Below are 19,288 nucleotides of genomic sequence, written 5' to 3'. Positions count from 1 at the left end.
TGCATGCTGATGTTTAGCAAAAAAAAAAAAAAAGAGTTGCATGATGGTAATCATAATGTTGCCGACTACAACTACCCAAACCATTGTAGTATCAGAGACAAGAGTACATACAATACTATTGTGTGTATAGATGCAAAACAGTATTAGATATTTTTATTATCAGTCTTTCAATGAGTGTTCTCCTCTTTTTATTAGAACATTATGAATGAGTCCCACTAATCATTATGCTCTAATGGTGTTCGGTTCATACATAGGACTTTTCATGATACACTGTCACAGCTCCACTCAATCATTCAGCAGAAGGAATAAAAAAGTAATAAGTAACAAAGTAAAAGAAGAAAGAGTGGCCTATGTTTTAAATCTTTCTCCAAAGTTGTTTGATAAAATAATTTCTCAACAATTCCTCCAAAAGCTTGATGAAGGTGTCCATTCAAACAATTAGAAAATGCATGATGATAATCAATTACAGCCTACAAACTATCCAAAACATATAAATATAATGCTAGGAAGGATTAAAAAAATATGTTGTTAAGCTGATCTGAATGTACAATTTAGACATGTGACTTTTATTGAGTAGAAAGTCAACGTCTTTGAGTTCAAGTGTAAGAGAATAAAACACTAATCATCATCCGCCACGGATTGTACGGTAAAGGGAACATGGAGGAGGAGAAGAAGAGCAGAGTATTGGTCATCGGAGCAACAGGAAGATTAGGTCACTACTTGACCCGTTTCAGCATCCAATCGGGTCACCCGACATTCGCCCTCATCAGAAACTCTACATTCTCCGATCCTTCCAAGTCCGCTAACCTTGAATCTCTCTCCTCCGCCGGCGTCACTCTCCTCAAAGTCTCTTCCTTTCTCCATCAACCTCTCTCATTAAATTAAAAGTTTGCTTTTTTTAATTCTTCGTTTGATATGGATTTAGGGTTCATTAGACGATGAAGCAAGCTTAGAAGAAGCAGTGAGTAAAGTAGATGTCGTGATCTCTGCGATTCCATCAAAACATGTTCTTGATCAGACACTCCTCATCAACGTCATCAAACGAACTCCCTCCATCAAGGTCTCTCTCTATCCCCATCATTGGCTCTTGACATTGCATATCTAACTTAGAACACGACACTGTTTGTTGCAGAGGTTTATCCCTGCTGAATACGGAGCAGATCCGGACAAAACACAAGTCTCTGATCTCGATCACGGCTTCTACTCAAAGAAGTCTGAGATCAGACGTCTTGTAGAATCATCAAACATTCCTTACACGTACATTTGCTGCGGGCTGTTCATGAGGATTCTACTTCCATCTCTTGTCCAACCGGGTTTGCAGTCTCCTCCGGTGGATAAAGTCACCGTCTTTGGAGATGGGGACGTTAAAGGTCTCTCCTTTTTTTTCCCTTTAACTACATTAATACACAGTGTGTCTTATGAATCTGTGTGTTTGTTGTATAGCTGTTTTTGTGAATGAGGTTGATGCGGCAGCGTTTACTATCAAAACGATTGATGATCCTAGAACACTGAACAAGACGTTGTACCTTAGGCCGAGTGGGAATGTATGTTCGATGAATGATCTTGTTGAGATGTGGGAAGGGAAGATTGAGAAGAAGCTTGTGAAGACTTTTGTTACTGAGAGTCAACTTCTTGAGAAGATCAAAGGTTTGTTAAGACATCTACATTTTTAAAGTTTTTTCTAATTTTCTTTTTAACTCTCGGATCTTTTTGTTTATGTGATGCAGAGACTCCGTATCCGGATGATATGGAGATGGTTTTCATATACTCTGTTTTTATTAAAGGACATCACACTTACTTTGAGATTGATGAGTCTTGTGGTGGAGTGAATGGTACTGAGCTTTACCCTGATGTCAAGTACATGACCGTGAGCGAGTTTCTTGATACCCTTCTCTAGGATTGTAACCAAATAGGGAAGGGATCACATGTTGTCTCATTTTTGCGAGAGAGAGAGAGAGATCTCTACATTTCTAAAGCATCTCTGTTTTTTTTTTGAGGAAATTCTCTCTCCTACGTAACACTATCTATCTTTATCCCAAGTGATCTGAGTTTTGTGTGTGAGACATTGGTTCTGAAGTTCTGATGATGATTGAATAAAAGGAATCCATTGAACTAAAAATTTGTGGAAACATTTTTGGGATTGTTGCTGGTCAGCAATAAGTATTTCTACACTAGTCCAACAGATATCCAAAAATTTCGTCATGGATTAAGTCAAACAAATGGATTAGGCCAGGAATATACAGATAATGTGTCTCATTTATTAGAACCATATACAGAATACTGTAGAATCAGATAAAAGTTATTTAGCAAGAACAGGGAAAATAACTTATTCCCCTATGAACTTAGATATCTTAAGTTTTTCACACACGAACTTTTGGACCTATGTCAAAACCTTTTACTTTATTTTTTTAATCAACTACATGGACTATTCATTTTAACCTAATTTTCACAAATTCTCGTAAACGGAGTTCCTTAGGCGTTTACTGGGTTATGACGTAGCTAATCTGAGTTAATAACTCAATTAATTTTGGTTAAATAAACTAGAATATGACGTTGTTTTATGCTTTCTCTTCATCAATGATTGAGATAAGATAAATTTAGGAATAATAGAATATCTTTACTTAAAACACAATATCAGCTTCCAAAATATACCAAGAGGATCCTTTTAAGTATTATTCAATCATTCAAAACAAGATAACATTTAAATACAAATATAAATAGAATTAAATCTTACACAATACAAAGAAAAAAAATTGGTCACTACAAAACATCTTCAATACAAGTACACGACAAAAAGGGTTTAAGAAAACCAAATGATAACATTGTCAAAATAACATAAATAATAGATTTCATTTTCAAATATTTGATTGAGGTGACTAAATTATTAATTATTTTACTAGCAACATTGGAATTTTAAAATTTTTTAATATGTAAAATTATAAACAAATTTTTAAATACGGCGCATCATATATTGATAGGAGAAAGAGTTTATGATCAAAGATAACATTATTGAAATTAGCTCATGGAATGGATGGAATTACAAATCTTGTAATCATAGTGCTAAATACTTCGGAAAATGGATTGAAAACTTATTTGTAGAAAATTCACAAAACTTGATATCGTTACTGTAATAAGCCAACAATATCAGGTTTTGTGCATTTTTTACAAATAAGTTTTTCATCCATTTCCTGAAGTATTTACTTCACCAAACTACTTGTAGATTGAGTGCCATTGAAGTCGAAATTCATCCTTTGTTTTGGCCTTCGGCAAAGAAGCTAGAGTTTATTGGAAAATTTGGTGATGAGAAATTATAATTTGAGAGTTAGCTTTGACCACTATGGTTTGCACTTTTTGCTACCTAATTAGGAGTATAGGCTAGATAATGAAGCTGTCGATGCATTTCATACTATTTACGATTCTTTATTTTGGATTGTTTTAAGGCTCTACACGTCTCTCAAACACTCAACTCTTTATTGGCTCTGTGGAAATCGTAAACCCAAATTTTATTTTATCCTAATTATTGATGAAGTAAAAACATAAAACGACGTCGTATTCTGGTTTATTTAACCAAAATTAATTGAGTTACTAAATTAGATTAGCCACGTCATAACCCAGTTAACATCTAAGGAACTTTGTTTACGAATTTGTGGAAATTAGATTAAAATGAATAGTCCGTGTAGTTGATTCAAAAAATAAAGTAATTCATGGAGGTTTTGGCATGGTCCAAAAGTTTGTGTGTGAAAAAGCGAGACAGCTAAGTTCATTGGAGAATAAACCATTTTCCCGAACTTATACGTATACAACTTCTTATCCTTTAGAGGGACCCTTAATGAGACTTCCAACCTTCTCATTTTTAAAAATTTATGTTAAAAAGGTTTCATAAACGCCTAAAATCTCTAAAAGGGAGAGAACATTTTGGATGATACAACGTCTACAAAACAAATGGATAATCTAAAGAAATTGGAGAGTTTCAGCTACTTAGCTAGCCACCATATGATTTTAGAACTTCTTTTATAAATCCACATGTCCATAACGGAAAGTTTAATTAGTTGAGTCAAGAACTCTAACAAAGAGAAATTGATGACAATGGTTTCACAAGGTGTGGGTCTTTCATGTCAAAGAAAAGCAAAGTTAAAAGTTCATAAATTATTAAAGAGAGACAAAAAGAGTATAATAATGTTGAGCATGTCTTAGTGAAGAAGGAAATCACTCTTATTACGTGCTCCATATTGCCAAATGGATTTTTCTGCTAGAAGATAATCTATATATAGAACTATTGGCATAAAATCTGCATAATTTGTGGAATGTATATTCTAATGCTTGGGATATATTTAAATACTTTTTTGTTTGTCAGCGAATAAGTTGTGATGTATATTTAATCTCTTCTCTTTTATGTTTAGTATGATTTTGTTTGTTGCTATTTTGTAAAAACCTTGTCTAAGTATGAAAAATCTACATTTAAAACATAACATTTTTCTTCATTTTGGTGAAAGTGCTAATTACTGGAATTAATATTTCTTAAGAGTTTTCAAACAAGTACTGCTTAAAATAGATTATAGGTAGGATATCTATTTTATTTATTTTTAAAATAAGAGTTAAAATCACTAGACCAGCAATTCAAGTTGTATACTTTTATTGTCAATTGAGACTAAACATTACAATAACTAAAAGTTCGACAATTTTTTTTTGAAAAGAGCCATAATCTGAAAGGCCATTAAAACATTCAAACCATAATGGCCTTTCAGCTTCTTTATTTTTGTGGCCTTTCAGCCTGAATTCTCTTTTTTTTTCTCCAAAGAATATCAAAATGAATAAACAAAAAGGTTTTCACTACAGTGTTAAGTTACTTTTCTTGTCGAACCAAACGTTTCTGTCGACAACTCCTATTCATATTCAAGAAAAGCAAAGTTTCTCAATTTGGAGAATTAACCGAAATAACCTCTTTAACTACGTATGTTCTTGTTGGGTTGGAAGTTTTTCCTTTTTTTTTATGTGAGAATTCTGGAAGTTAAATAGAACCGACGACTCATAGAAGACAGACTCTTGGTTTCTTGAACTTCCCTCACATTGTTTGTGTTTTATGTTTTCTCGAGTAGGTCTTATATCAGCAAATATATTGATTATTTTGCAAAGCTTAGAATATAACTTGTCTTCGTAACTAACTAAATGCATTTATATATAGTTTACACTTGCATGTGTACGAGAGTTAGACATGGAGATATTGAGTCTACAGTCTCACGTGTACGTAATGTAACATACGATGATTTTCCATATTATCTGTAGACATGTGGATTTGTATGTTATGAAAAAAAAACTTATTTTAGTCTTGGTGTTCGTTTCAACAAAACATATTTTTAGATTCTCGAAATATCATATAGGATACGCACCTCCAACTATTGTTATTGACAAATAAGGGTATTATTATCTTAGAGTTTGAAGCTTAATTACAATCTTGTGTTATCCATTCTTAAAGAAAACAAATCGACCAGCTCTACGTAACATCACAATTTGTATGGCATTTTGTAACACCCATATTCTAAATAGATGTAAGGAAACATATCAGAATAATTCGTCTACATATTCATCTAAGTGCTTAAAACCTTTAAAAACAAAACAGAAAAAATCTTCACATCCCATCTAAACCTGTGTAACCAAAATTAACTTAGAACCTCACATTAAATGTTTGGAGAAAATGGAATAAATAATGAAAACAAAGAAGGGAATATGAAGAAGATGTGATCGGTCTGGCCTCATGGGCGATGAACAATGGCAAGGACAGCTTTTGGGAGCACTGGGAATAATGTTTTGAGGATAAAGTGAAAAAAGAAAAGAAAAACTACTATGCTGTTCACAATTGAAGCTGTAAAATCAAAACTAGTCCAATTTATTTCCATTTTCAAAAGTAAATAAAATATTGCAGTACTAGCATTTTCTGCATACTCTATAAATAAGGAATAAAACCAACTCAACACCAACAAGATTACAACAAACACCAAGAAGTAACAAAACATATAGAAGAAAAAAAACAGAGATCTTCACACAAAGATTCCTCTGCTTTTGTATGAAACATAACAGCACGAACTGGTCTCTGTTCACCATGACTATTGTTCTTCTTCCTCTGTATCTTCCCTTGTTGGCAAAACTCTCAGCTTCTCACCTTTTTGGAGTGAACTAAGATCACTCAGTCCCATACATACTACAATCACTTTGAATTTTTTTTTTCTTGTTTTGTCCTCTAATCAAGAAAAATCATCCGAATGGATTCAATTCAGTTTCAACACTTTAAGATGGAGAAACCTAGAGGAATCTTTAACTTCCCAGCAATAAAGTCTTTCACGAACATATTCAGACTGATGGAACTGATTCTTCTTACAATCTTGATCTCCAAACTCTCTTTCGCTTCAGTGAAACTCTCCGGTGACATTTTCAGGGAAGCAGCAGAGTTTCTCGTTAGCCCGAGATTCGTTTTCTTCGTCGGAAACGCTATTGTAATTACTCTTTTTGCGCAGTCCAGACGACACAGCTCCGCTCACGAGACAACAGAAGCGGAGAGCAATGATCTTTACCAAGAACTTCTTTACAAGAATGAGAAGAAGACATCTGAAGTTCATGAGACCAAAACAGAAATGTCTAAGAAGCTGAGTGGAGTGAAAAGGGTTAGTTTCGAGAGAAGCCAATCGCAGAAAACGTTTGAGGCGGTTCATCCGCATGTTGGGAACATCATGAGGAGGTATGACTCGGAGAAGCATTTGAAGGTTTGTGACTCGGACACGAAGGTAGTGGTGAGAGCTAAGAAACCAGAAGATGCAATGAGCAATGAACAGTTTAGGACAAAGATTGAAGCTTTCATCGCGAGGCAAAAGAGGATTCAAAAGGATGAAGAACACTTGACATTCTAGATTCTCTTTGTTAGTGAAAGTGTGTTTGTGTTTTTTTATCAATGTATATAACTCGTGTAAGCCTTAAGGTTGTTTACGTATACATTAAAGAATGGTATTGGATGTTAAATCTGATTTCTAATCGTAATTTAAATACGTGATGTCCTACTTGTTGTGAGTTGAACTGATACATATACACTGTGATCAGTGCAATTGTAGTATAGTTTGCACAAAACTCGTTACGTGGTTGCTTTATGACGCTTATAAATCTTTAAGCAAATGCTCTTTTGTCTAAATCTTTGCGGTAAATATTGTGTGAGATTAAAAAAAATCAATTATCAAATTTATTATAATTATTTGTAACTTATTATTATTTATTTTTGTTTTGTATTTTTAGAAAATAAATATTTAGAGTTGCAGCTGCTAAGCAATTTAGGGTTTAACCGGTAACCATTTAATTTTTTCTGAAGATAACAAAATTGTAAAAAGAAGAATATATGTTATTTACTGTTCTTTCACAAATTTAATAATAAAAATAATAAAAATGACAAAAAAAATATAGAAAAATATTTCTTATAAATAGTATAAATTAAAAAGAATATAAAAATTCACTATTTTCATTTATTTTTTTGGTCACCATTTAGAAATTTACTTCTAATTTAGAAGGGATTAGGGGTAATTAATTTTTTCATTTTTTTTTCGAAACTCCCCTCTTATAGTTTATTTATTTATCATATATATGGGGGTAATTAATTGAGTTAGATTGGTTGATGTAATACTCCAATTTGTTATAAATATGGTGGATTGCATGCACATTTATTTTGTAGTACTAATGAATTAAACCCTTAAATATATGGTGAATTCAGAATTAAGTTTGCTTGATGTAGAGCTACTGAATGGAATAAATATCTCGTGGTGATTTTACATAGACAATTGTTTTTGAATTTTACGGCTCGATTGTCTCACGAGCGTGGATCCACATGCCAAGGACCGACGTGGGAGTATACTCAAAATTGACTGTCGAACTTTACAATCCAAGAGATGAATTTTGATCACAAGCTAAGATCCCTCAAGTTTAGGGTTTGATATGTGATATAACGAACGTGGTTAGTTACACTAGTAGAGTATCGAATATTCGATGTATTGGTTGGTTCCTATTCTAGAGATATATAAAGTAAATTAGAAAAGCATATAAATTGTGTTTCCAAATGCTGGATAGCATTCTAAAGGGTTGTCGATAAAAAAGGAATAAAATGCATTATAGAGTAAGGAATTGTTGGTACTGATATATATTCCTCTCATCATCGGTCTTGGTCTCATGTTTTGTTTGGAATATTTAGAGTTTCATCTTATATATTTCTCCATGCAAAATTGATAAACCAGCAACACATACAAGAGTTTCGATTCTTTGAACTAACTAGACATTAGGTTTTCGGACATGCTTGAGATTTATGCTATGATATGAATTACGTAACACTAAAAATTCAAGCATCGACAAGAAGTTAAGAATATTTGCTAACTCGCATTAACCTTTATCCATATACTGACTGAAAAAGAGAGGTATCTCCCTATTGGCTAAGAAATGATCACACTTTTCATCACGAATATTTTGTTGTTATTTTAAATGAATTTTTACTAATTTGTTTTATATTATTTCAGCATTAACTTTTAAACTGGAAAACATTATACCATACTATAATATTCTACCTTGCTAATGCACTCACGCAGAACTGCACGTCCATAATCCATAGACATACATATATATTCTCTAGTCCATGCGATATTGTTTTGACAACAATAATCAATAAGTCAGTAACACTTTTTTCTCTCTCATTGGTGTAACACGCTATTTACTCTGCTAGTAATATAAACAAATACTAAGTAATAAGCAATATTTTATCTTGAATCGTTTTAGTTAGAATGAAGGAAAAAAAGTAGAATTATCTTGAATCGTTTTGATTACCAAAAAAAATAGTAGAATTATAAAATATGATTGCTTTTGAATAACTACGTAGGAAAGTATTTGACGTGGAGGAGGAACCAATATCTGGAAAGGTGAAAAGAGACAATATATACTTCGATCGGATGGGAAAAAAGGTTGATGCAAATCTATAGAATCTAATACGAATGACGAATACACGTGAGATCGACAAGAACCCGTAACGAACAAATCATATAATATAGTTGTTTACTAATTTTTATACGTATTACTAACATGTGATTAGTAGATTACTGGGAAAATTAGTTACGAATACTCTTAAATCTTATATTAGAAAGAAAAGCAGACCATAAAGTTTGAGTCACCATCTTTATTTGTCTTTTTATTCTATACAAACATCCCGAGTATATAACACTATTGGACTTGGTCTCTTAGAGTATGTAGTTAACTTGAATTTGTAGTCACCATATAAAACTTCTAATGACAGAGAAAAGTATCCAACAAAACCAAGAGATAAAATGCATAGATCATACAGGACATGACAAAACTGAGGAAGCAGAGTTTGTGCCATGTAACGTATTGTCTATTTAGAATCTGTCCTTTAGCATAAGTCCTCTATTATCAACCGAATCAACTATAAGTTCCTCTCACTAGAATTTTCTAGCTATTTTTTGTAGAAGAAATAAAATACCTTTTGGATATTAGATAGTAGAATTATTTTAAAATATATGAAAATATATATTAAAATCTCACACGTTTGAATCAAAGAAAGTCACACACAAACACAAAACTTTAAATTTTGGTTAAATAACATTCTTGTGAGAGGCTAAACAGCCATTTTCATATCTATTTTCTTGTGAGGATCATAGCCAATGAGCTCAAAATCAGCAGCGACAAAAGAATCAATGTGTTTCTTCTCTGGATTTATCTTCAAAACCTGTAATATAGAGCCCAAACTTAAATAACCTTATATAGTTTCAACCAACTTAAGAATCAGCGGTCTCATATAATATACTCACAGGAAATGGTTTTGGTGGGTTCTCAAGTTGCTCTTGCAGAGGCCTGACGTGGTTTTTGTAAACATGAGCATCTCCAATCACATGTATGAAATCACCAGGAACAAGATCTGCATAATATCAACTCAAACATCAATAGAAGAAGAAAAATAATATCGCTTTATGTAGTGAAATTCTAACGTACCACAGACATGAGCGAGGATACATGTAAGAAGGGAGTACGAGGCGATGTTAAACGGTACACCAAGACCCATATCAGCTGAGCGCTGATACATTTGACATGAAAGCTCTCCATTTGCAACGTAAAACTGAGCAAACATGTGGCATGGAGGAAGTGCCATCGCCTTAAGGTCAGAAGGATTCCAAGCCGACATTATAATCCGCCGATCGTCAGGATTGTTCTTGATCTTGTTAATTACATCTGAGAGCTGATCAAATCCTTGGCCAGTATAATCAGCATGCATATCTGTGTACCTGTACAAAGAGGTTTAACCAAATGGCTAAAGAGAGAAACCTAGTAATGAAATAATAGAGAAGCTACTGACTTAGCACCAAAGTGTCTCCATTGGAATCCATAAACAGGTCCAAGGTCGCCTTCTTCTCTCTCAGTCAGTCCAATACTGTAATAAATGGTTTAAGTTTATCAGTGTGATGGCCATAGATTTTCAACTCATGAAAGAAAAATATAAATTAAAGTTTTTACCCATCAAGATACTCTCTTGACGCATTCCCATCCCAGATATGGATACCCTTTTCTTGAAGTAGCTGCCATTTACACAAACTTCTCAGAAAAACAATATAGCTCGTTTGCATACAAATGTGGCTCAATCATGGTGCTTAGGCTTGGGATTTTTTTGTCCGTACCAAACCGGCCGAACCGAACCGAATTTTTTGGTTAATTATGTTCTTTCGGTTGGGAGTTCGGTTCGATTCGGTAGGTTTAAAAATCGATTTTCGGTTCGGCAATCAATAACTTCAGCTTTTTTTCAGAAAAAAGTAATAACCAAACCATATAAAAAACCCCGAACTAATCGAACTAACTAAATTCCGAACCGAACTTATCTAAATTTTAACAAAATTAAGCCAAAAACTACCAATTTCAAAATCAGAACTAACCGAGCCAAACTTTATTTATTTCGAAATAATTCGGTAAGATTTATGTCAAACCAAACTAACCAAAAACCAAACTAGCCGAACCCGCAGGCGTAACGGTGCTTAAGGCATGAAGAATATGATAAAAAGATATTTTTGTTACCTTTGCATTGGTTGAACCACTTATGAACCATAGAAGTTCCTCAACAACACCTCTCCAGAAAACTCTCTGCAAATGAAATGCCAACAGATCTTGTAAGCAAACTCTATTGGGGGTTTAAACATGAAAAAGTGCAGTTAATCTCACCTTTGTCGTCAGAAGTGGAAAACTCCTGCGCAAATTGAACGTCATCTATGGATCAAAAATATGAGGTCCATTAGTTAACCTTAACAAGCAAACCAGAACAAGACATTTCAGATAACACATCAAGAGATGTTGTGACAGCACCTGGCAACCAAATTTAGATAATGTACCAGTCCCTGTCCTATCGTTCTTCACATTTCCATTTGAGATAATCTCATTAACCATATTCAAATACAGAAACTCCTCATGCCGCTCAAAAACCTTTTTAGGAAGCAAAGAAGAAAACTTCCTCCAATCAACATGAAGACCCTCCTTAGACTCATCGCTCTTCACGCGAACATAAGTAGTGAATGAAAACCGAAGTCCATTTTCACATACTGGAAGAGAAGAACACCAAGGCTGATAAGCAGAAGCGTCAATCTCCGGAACAAACGTATCACAGTCGACACTCGTATCAATCTCAGTTAAGTGAATAGCTTCGCATCTCGGCCCGTTCAACGAGTCCCTCAAGACCTCGCCGCCTCCTATAACAAACACCTTCTCAATAGAGAGACGATAAGGTGGTCCAGCTAATAAATCTAAAGCAGAATCTATACTTCTACACGTTACAACATTCTCTGTGTTGGCTATGTCAAAGCCGCTCGAGCGAGTTAGGACAACGTTGAGACGACCAGAGAGTGGTCTATACTTTGTGGGGATAGACTCCCACGTCTTCCTACCCATTACGACAGCGTTCTTCTTGGAGGGATCAGAAGTGGTCAGAGTTAACTCCTTGAAGAATTTGAGATCGGTAGGTAAAGTCCAGGGAAGCTTCCCGTCTTTACCGATTCCCATCTCCTTGGTTGCGGCCACGACGACTTGGTAAGCTCTCTGAGGCTCTGAGGGCAAGCTCACATGTCCGTTGAGATTGTTTGACATGGTTGAAACCGAAACCTTGAAGATGCTTGGTAATGAGGAGGGCCACCTTTGAGATAACGGTAGCAAAGCCTGAGAATTGAACACAGATGGAAGTTGAGAGAAGATCAACAACACATAGCTTTCGATATCACGAGGTCACATTAAAGAAACAAACTACAGCATTCAAGAGAACTACTACTTCATTCTAAAAGGGGATCAAGTAAACTACATACGCGTGACAAGAGTAAATGTAAAACATGCGGGAGTAACACAATCAGTCAGCAATAAAAGATAAGAGACATATGGTAACAGAGTCAAGTTCAGTACTAACCGATTTAAACGCAAAAGGTAGAGTCTTTATAGGATTGTGCAAACACCTAAACATTAAGAAATAAAACCAAACTCAAATAAACGTCTCTATAAGAAGTGGGATAAGTCTAATTAAACACATTATATGTTCTTCATAGGCAATGTTATTAATAATCTCCCTAAATCAAATACTAGTAATTTCACATAACTAACCTCATTGGAGTTCACCAGTTTCAATCCGCATATGCCTATTTTGAATCTACACATTCAATAAATTTTGCAAAACAGACGCTAAATCGACACAACACAAAATGAATTTTCCCCCAAGAAAAAATTAGATTCCTTAACCTTAAGAGTGGATAAAGCGCATGAATGGTTCAGAGAATGGAGGCTCTGTATAGAGAGAGAGAGAGAGTGAAACGCCGCTCGGAGCTCTCGGAGAGGATACAAACGGCGGGAGGCGATGGCTAAGTCGCTAAATGGACTTTTTAACAAACTAATATATTGGGCCCAAAATGGACTCGAGTTAGGCCCGTTTATTGCTAACTCCAGAACAATAATATTAATTATTAATTAACATGGATAAACGACTACAAATTTTAAATTTTAAACATAAAATATGAAATCGATTTTTTTTTTTAGAAAAATAGTGTTTAGATTGTTTGTCAGGTGTATCACTTATCATTAGATTGAAAGTTTGGCTTGTTGTACAATTTTATAGACCAGCTTTCTCCAAACTTATAATTGTTTGAATGATACATTTGAACAAACAAACAATTATGCATCTCAGCACCGTTTATGGAGAGGAATATATCCATGTGGTCATGGGCTTATTATATTATCTACAAATAGTTATTTGTATGTATATTTGCCATTATTTCATTTAAATAATAAGATTCTTTGTTATTGTTAAATATTTTTGTTTTCTAATTAAGAAAAAAAAACATTTTCTGTTTGATGTTTCTAATGTTTCATGTAAACCCATCTCACTGTATGCATTTTGTTTGGTAGATAAACCTTACTAGTTACAATAGACCACTACTTTGGTTGAAGTCAAGATTTTTTAACATCCACAAAATGGTAAGTAGTGGGGTGCACTTCGCCTAATACAAAGACACGCTTTTCTCTTATCTTCTTCATAATTAATTTATTTAATTATAGATGATTGGTTGCTCATTAATTTACAACTCTATTATTATTTATTTATTCTTTTGTAAATACAGTGAAACCTCTATAAATTAATAATGTTGGGAATACACCAAAATTTTAATTTTTTTATTAATTTATAGAGATATTAATTTATCGATATACTAATTGAACCAAAAATTCGATTTGAGACTATAAAATTATATTATTTTATAGAGATTTTTAGTGTATATTAATTTATAGAATATTAATTTAAAGAGGTTATACTATAGTTAAATTTTTTCTTTAAAAGTGTAGATATAATTCAAAATATTCAAGGACCATGTCAATATATAAGTTGATAGAATCAGAAGCAAAAGAGTTGTCTACATGTTATGAAGTAGTTTATCTTCAACCTCCCTTACCTCTCCTCAAACACTCTTCTCTAACAAAGGTAAAACAAAAACTCTCTCAATTCATCTTTCTCATTTTTATTGGATCCTAAAACACATTTTGTTTAAACCTCATCTTGATTTTTTAGATTCATCTCACATTTCTTATACAATTTGAACTAAACTTCTTTTTATCTTGACAATATTTTCTTGGCAGGTATTCAATTGCCGTGTGAACATAGTTCTTTAAAACTCATCTATCCATGGCTGAGACTAAACCTGGTTAGTCGTGATTTCATTTATTGCTTTAATTCATGTTATTCTTTCTCAAGACTAATGCAAATAGAACGTGTTTATATCAGAAATAGAGATGTCAGAGGAGGAGAGGAAGATAGCCAAGATGTCTTCGCTGAAGAAGAAAGCAATAAACGCATCGAACAGATTCAAGAACTCATTCTCAAAAAAAGGTCGAAAAAGCAGCAGCAAAGTCATGTGCGTAACCATTGAAGATGACATCGACGCAGAAGACCTTCAATCTCTTGATGCTTTTCGTCAAGCTCTTGTCCTCGACGAGCTCTTGCCCTCTAATCTGGATGATCTCCATATGATGCTTCGGTATGCTCTTCTTTTTTTTTCATTATCATTCAATCTCTCTTTATTTCTCACCATAATCATGACATTAATTGCGTGACAAATCATAATGAGATTCATTGCATTCTAGACCTGACTATTAGGTGATTATATTAGATATTTTAAACCTGATAAGCTTGGTTGGACTAGACTTACTGGGAAAAAAAATAGGTCAAAATGGATACAAATATTAACCATATCTGGATCATTTTACGAATATTAGATTCCCATACTTATTTTTGTAGGATAAAATTCATGCGTTAAAAATAGATGCAGCTTGTAAACTCAAATTTTCATTTTCTTCTTAATCACTAACACATGCAAAATCTTTCTTTATACGTAAAACCTTATTTAAGTTATTTAGAATAATCGGTTTATTACGGGGAAAAGACGTAAACGCCAACTAGAAATATAATATGGTAACAAATTTTGTTAGCATAGTTTTAACTTTCTAGGCGCTGTTAGTCAACCCCTCCGTTTGGTTAGTTTACGACTTTCAAAATTCATATTTTAATCAGTATAAAATAGTTAATACAGCAGTTTATAAATTGAAAAACGAGTTCGTATAATTGATACACTGTAATTCATGATCCATCTTATATGATATTGTTGTCATAATTAGAAAAAATGAATCATCCAGAATATTTTATATTAATTTTTGAATGAACTTTTAAGAAAATTGAATTTTATATTGATAAAACAGATTCCTAAGGGCGAGAAAGTTTGACATTGAGAAAGCTAAGCAAATGTGGAGTGACATGATTCAATGGAGAAAAGATTTCGGCGCTGATAAAATTATCGAGGTGAATCTCTTTGCTAAAATATGAGCATTTAATTTGGACCCAACTCTCATCTAATGTTGGTGAATATTCTTTGACAAGTTCTATACTGTTTCTAACTATGATGAAGGAGTTTGAGTTTGAAGAGATCGATGAAGTCATGAAGCATTACCCTCAAGGCTATCATGGAGTAGACAAGGAAGGCAGACCAGTGTACATTGAGAGATTAGGTCAAATCGATGCTAACAAGCTGCTTCAAGTAACAACAATGGACCGGTACGTGAAATATCATGTCAGAGAGTTCGAGAAGACTTTCAAGATCAAGTTCCCTGCTTGTTCTGTCGCTGCCAAAAAGCACATTGACCAGAGCACAACTATTCTTGACGTCCAAGGCGTGGTATATGATAAATCCATCCTACATGTCTCATGAATACAATATGTTTAAATTTTCAAATGTCTAAAACTATGTGTTTTATTCCGAGTAATCAATTAGGGACTTAAGAACTTCAGCAAATCTGCGAGAGAGCTTCTTCAAAGGCTTCTCAAGATTGACAATGATAATTATCCTGAGGTAAAGTTTCTATAAGTTTTAAAAAAACTTACAAACTATATGTAAATGTAAATAAATCAAAGCCTTAAAGTTGTTGAGTTCGGGATTTTCTTGTAGACGTTGAACCGGATGTTCATCATCAATGCTGGTTCCGGGTTCCGGCTCTTGTGGAGCACAGTTAAGTCGTTTCTTGATCCCAAGACTACTGCAAAGATTCATGTTCTTGGTAACAAATATCATAGCAAATTGCTTGAAGTCATCGATGCTAGGTAACAATCCTAAAATATAAGTTCTGCTTAGCTATAGACACTTGCATATGCATCACACTATTATTTTTGTATTGTAAACAGTGACTTGCCAGAGTTCTTTGGAGGCGCTTGCACTTGTGAAGATAAAGGAGGTTGTATGCGCTCAGACAAAGGTCCATGGAATGATCCTGAGGTTCTCAAAGTAATTAACAATTTATATATTCTTTAATTAGACACTGAAATTTAATTAAATTAATCCATTAATTTCTTGAAATCTTATACATACAAAAACATATTTTAATTTGGAATCAGATGGCTATAAACCGTGAATCCAAGTGCTCACCTATTTCAGAAGATGACCTCAAGCATGTTGACCAAGGACGATCAACTTCATTTCAAGAAGTAAGTTAAAGAACAATTAATACAATTTAAATCAGCTAATTAGTACTCTAGGCCTCTAGGGCAAGCTTATACTGAGATTATCCGTTAATGCTGCAGAGTCTTGACAGAAGCAGTAAGAAAATGGATGAAGACAATGTGCATGAGAAGCAAGTTGCAACCATTGACAAGTCCGTGATGGAGTGGCCTACAAAAACTCAGAAAATCGAAAATTTTCCTGTCTCTAAAGGTATATAATATATACACGCACATTTTCAGCTCCATTTCATAAAAAGTATTTGCTCTTCTGCGCGTACTAAAGTTTCTCTAGGGTTGGAGTGCTACGTGAGGAAGGGGGCACCGAAGAAAGGGGATGGGTTACTTGTGGGAGGGGTCATGGCCTTTGTGATGGGAATTGTTGCAATGGTTAGGCTATCAAAAGACGTTCCACGTAAACTCACAGAGGCTGCTTTATATGGAAACTCTGTTTGTTATGAGGATTCTATGCCTAAGCAGAATCAAGCTCAATTTGCAGCTCCCGTCTCGAGCTCAGAGTACATGTTGATGGTGAAACGTATGGCTGAGCTGGAAGAAAAGTGCATGTTCCTTGACTTGAAACCGGCTAATGTTGACACTGAAACAGAGGAGAAACTTCAGGCGGCGCTTAACCGTGTTCAAGTACTTGAGCAAGAGTTGAGTGAGACCAAGAAGGTAAAACAAACCTTAAACTACTAGAAACGATTGTAGCAAAAAAAAAAAAATTACTAGAAACGTTCAGGAAAAAACAGTCTGATTCTAAACCTAAAAAAAAAATGCATATTATTTTTTGGTTTAGGCTTTGGAAGAAACCCTTGTGGGCCAGAAGGAGATTTTAGCATACATTGAAAAGAAGAAGAAAAAGAAGAAGCTGGTAAGAACCAAACATCAATTACTATTTTAACTTCCCATATTATTGTGTTCTCTTCATAATATCAGTTTTGCATCTTTCCAGTTTTTCGGGTTCTGAAGTGGTGAAAGGAGATGAGATGATTAAAGCAAGGGGATGAATCAAACTAAGAGAATTTGTTTGTGATTTTGTATTTTTTTTAAACGAGGAATAGATTGATCTTAAAAGCGACAGACTTGTACATTTATCCGAAGATAACCTATTTGGCTTTTATCTTGCATGTGACACTGAATATGTGAGTGTTTTTCATTTTCTCTGTGACATTTCTCGTGATTTTACCCAAGTGATCAAAGGTTAACATACGTTTAATTGGGTTTGTATTATATCAACTGTCTGTAACATGTTAGTCCCAGAAACTTAAATTAAACGCGATGGAACTTTGGATTATTATCCGGTTGTTTTTTATATAAAACAATACTATAGAATTAGGATTTGTTTGTTGGTCATTGATTGCAAAAGATAGAACACAAATTTGATTTTTGTTTTCCCTTTTTTGCCTTCGCCTTTATTACTTCCTTTGGTCCTCTCCCTTTCCTGGTCTTTCTTTTGGTTAGTCCCCACCAAAGATTATATGTACCTTCCATGATATTTACGGATCATATTTTTCTTGCAACAATTTACTTTTCCCTTGTTTTTACAGTATTTTATAATTATTTATAAAGGAAAACAATTATGTCAGTCCATATTCATATTTATCTATATATGAAATTTTATATATCAAGACCAGTTTTGTTGCCAAACGAATTTGGTTTATAGCAGTGTTTTTAAACCCGGACCAAACCGGCGGTCGGACCGGGTTGAACCATGAACCAAAAATTATCAGGGTTGGATTAATGCTAAAACCCAACTAAAATCGAACCAATTAAAAACTTCTATCGAACCGTCAAAAACCCGAGAACCGGTGACCCAATGAACCGGACAAACCCCGGTTCATATATAAGCCAAAATTTTGTTAATGAAACAATTTTTTTTGAAATAAAAATAAGATTTATTAAAGATTAATAAAGTATCGTCTCTCATCTTTTTCTTTTGTCGTCTCTACAACTCATAAATTACAAGATTCACAAAGTTTAATATTCGCGTCAAGATATTGTTTTTATCTACTTCTCACTTTGTTTAAATTTTATTTCATGATCACTTGTTTTGAAGACTTTAAATAATTGAAACATTTACGTTTGTGAAACTTGTATTTCAAAATCTAACTTTTGCCTAATGTGCATATAATTTTTTTTTAAAGTTGATGAAGATTTAGAGTGATAAAATCTGTGAATAGAGTTTAAATGTGCTTTTCATATTGATTTTAAATTTTAATTGTTATTTTTAAGTTTTCTATACATTATGACTATTTAAACATTTTATTTGATATGATCTATTTTTTTTAAGAATATGCATATTATTTATAAAATATCATTAAATTTAGTTTAATCTAAGTAAATCCGATCGAACCCGGTTCAGACCCAGTCGAACTACAATGATCTATGACCCAAAATATTTCCGGTTCGCTAGCCGGTCCGGTTTTAAAAACACTGGTTTATAGTAACAACATTAAAAGGAGATCAAAGGAACACGTGTTGGCCTATCAACCAAATCAACAGATGTTATTCTATTTTGGGTATCTCTACTAGCTTTATATGAATTATTGGAGATAACGAAATTCACAAAGAAGTTATGAAAAAACAGAGAGGAAGTAATTATTGTTATTAACACATGAACGGTTCAACCATTTGTTTACTTCAAAGGCCAAACGATGTTTCTAGTTTGTACGAAGGCAGGTCAGTAACCACTGTGAAAATTAGTGGAAATAA

The 19,288-nt window shown here is 33.6% G+C and overlaps 4 protein-coding genes across 11 annotated transcripts; 3 read left to right on the top strand and 1 right to left on the bottom strand.

The window, feature by feature from the left end:
* Positions 1-549: 549 nt before the first annotated feature.
* Positions 550-2,061, top strand: LOC125580548 (probable pinoresinol-lariciresinol reductase 3). Its single transcript, XM_048745159.1, has 5 exons — positions 550-846; positions 926-1,060; positions 1,133-1,370; positions 1,444-1,647; positions 1,728-2,061. Exons 1-5 carry the CDS (start codon positions 658-660, stop codon positions 1,895-1,897), a joined length of 936 nt encoding a protein of 311 aa, XP_048601116.1. The 5' UTR covers positions 550-657; the 3' UTR covers positions 1,898-2,061.
* A 3,806-nt stretch (positions 2,062-5,867) lies between these two features.
* Positions 5,868-6,998, top strand: LOC125580547. The gene has a single exon (XM_048745158.1). It carries the CDS (start codon positions 6,258-6,260, stop codon positions 6,897-6,899), a length of 642 nt encoding a protein of 213 aa, XP_048601115.1. The 5' UTR covers positions 5,868-6,257; the 3' UTR covers positions 6,900-6,998.
* A 2,525-nt stretch (positions 6,999-9,523) lies between these two features.
* On the bottom strand, positions 9,524-12,929 carry LOC125575152 (bifunctional dihydrofolate reductase-thymidylate synthase 2-like). Of its 7 annotated transcripts, none has more exons than XM_048745153.1 (11): positions 12,784-12,911; positions 12,649-12,683; positions 12,458-12,503; positions 11,374-12,216; positions 11,233-11,277; positions 11,089-11,154; positions 10,537-10,598; positions 10,379-10,453; positions 10,018-10,307; positions 9,837-9,943; positions 9,524-9,754 (listed from the first exon to the last, which is right to left on the bottom strand). In XM_048745153.1, exons 2-11 carry the CDS (start codon positions 12,651-12,653, stop codon positions 9,644-9,646), a joined length of 1,650 nt encoding a protein of 549 aa, XP_048601110.1. In that variant the 5' UTR covers positions 12,654-12,683; positions 12,784-12,911; the 3' UTR covers positions 9,524-9,643. The 7 variants fall into 7 exon arrangements, with proteins under 7 accessions (XP_048601110.1, XP_048601112.1, XP_048601111.1 ...); XM_048745155.1 differs by having other exon boundaries at positions 11,374-11,753; positions 11,826-12,216; positions 12,649-12,904; XM_048745154.1 differs by having other exon boundaries at positions 12,649-12,694; positions 12,784-12,880.
* Positions 12,930-13,923: 994 nt separating this feature from the next.
* On the top strand, positions 13,924-18,039 carry LOC106370548 (phosphatidylinositol/phosphatidylcholine transfer protein SFH1). 2 transcript variants are annotated; one of them, XM_022690976.2, is made up of 13 exons: positions 13,924-14,014; positions 14,170-14,234; positions 14,315-14,567; positions 15,286-15,385; positions 15,492-15,758; positions 15,855-15,932; positions 16,029-16,180; positions 16,262-16,352; positions 16,472-16,561; positions 16,658-16,787; positions 16,869-17,248; positions 17,373-17,447; positions 17,529-18,039. In XM_022690976.2, the coding sequence occupies exons 2-13, from the start codon at positions 14,216-14,218 to the stop codon at positions 17,541-17,543; spliced, it is 1,650 nt and encodes a 549-aa protein (XP_022546697.2). In that variant the 5' UTR covers positions 13,924-14,014; positions 14,170-14,215; the 3' UTR covers positions 17,544-18,039. The 2 variants fall into 2 exon arrangements, with proteins under 2 accessions (XP_022546697.2, XP_013666011.2); XM_013810557.3 differs by having other exon boundaries at positions 16,262-16,361; positions 17,529-18,034.
* Positions 18,040-19,288: the final 1,249 nt, after the last annotated feature.

The sequence above is a fragment of the Brassica napus genome, chromosome C1 (genome assembly GCF_020379485.1).
Source record: "Brassica napus cultivar Da-Ae chromosome C1, Da-Ae, whole genome shotgun sequence".
Lineage (NCBI taxonomy): Eukaryota > Viridiplantae > Streptophyta > Magnoliopsida > Brassicales > Brassicaceae > Brassica > Brassica napus.
This window is presented reverse-complemented; position numbering and strand designations above follow the sequence as displayed.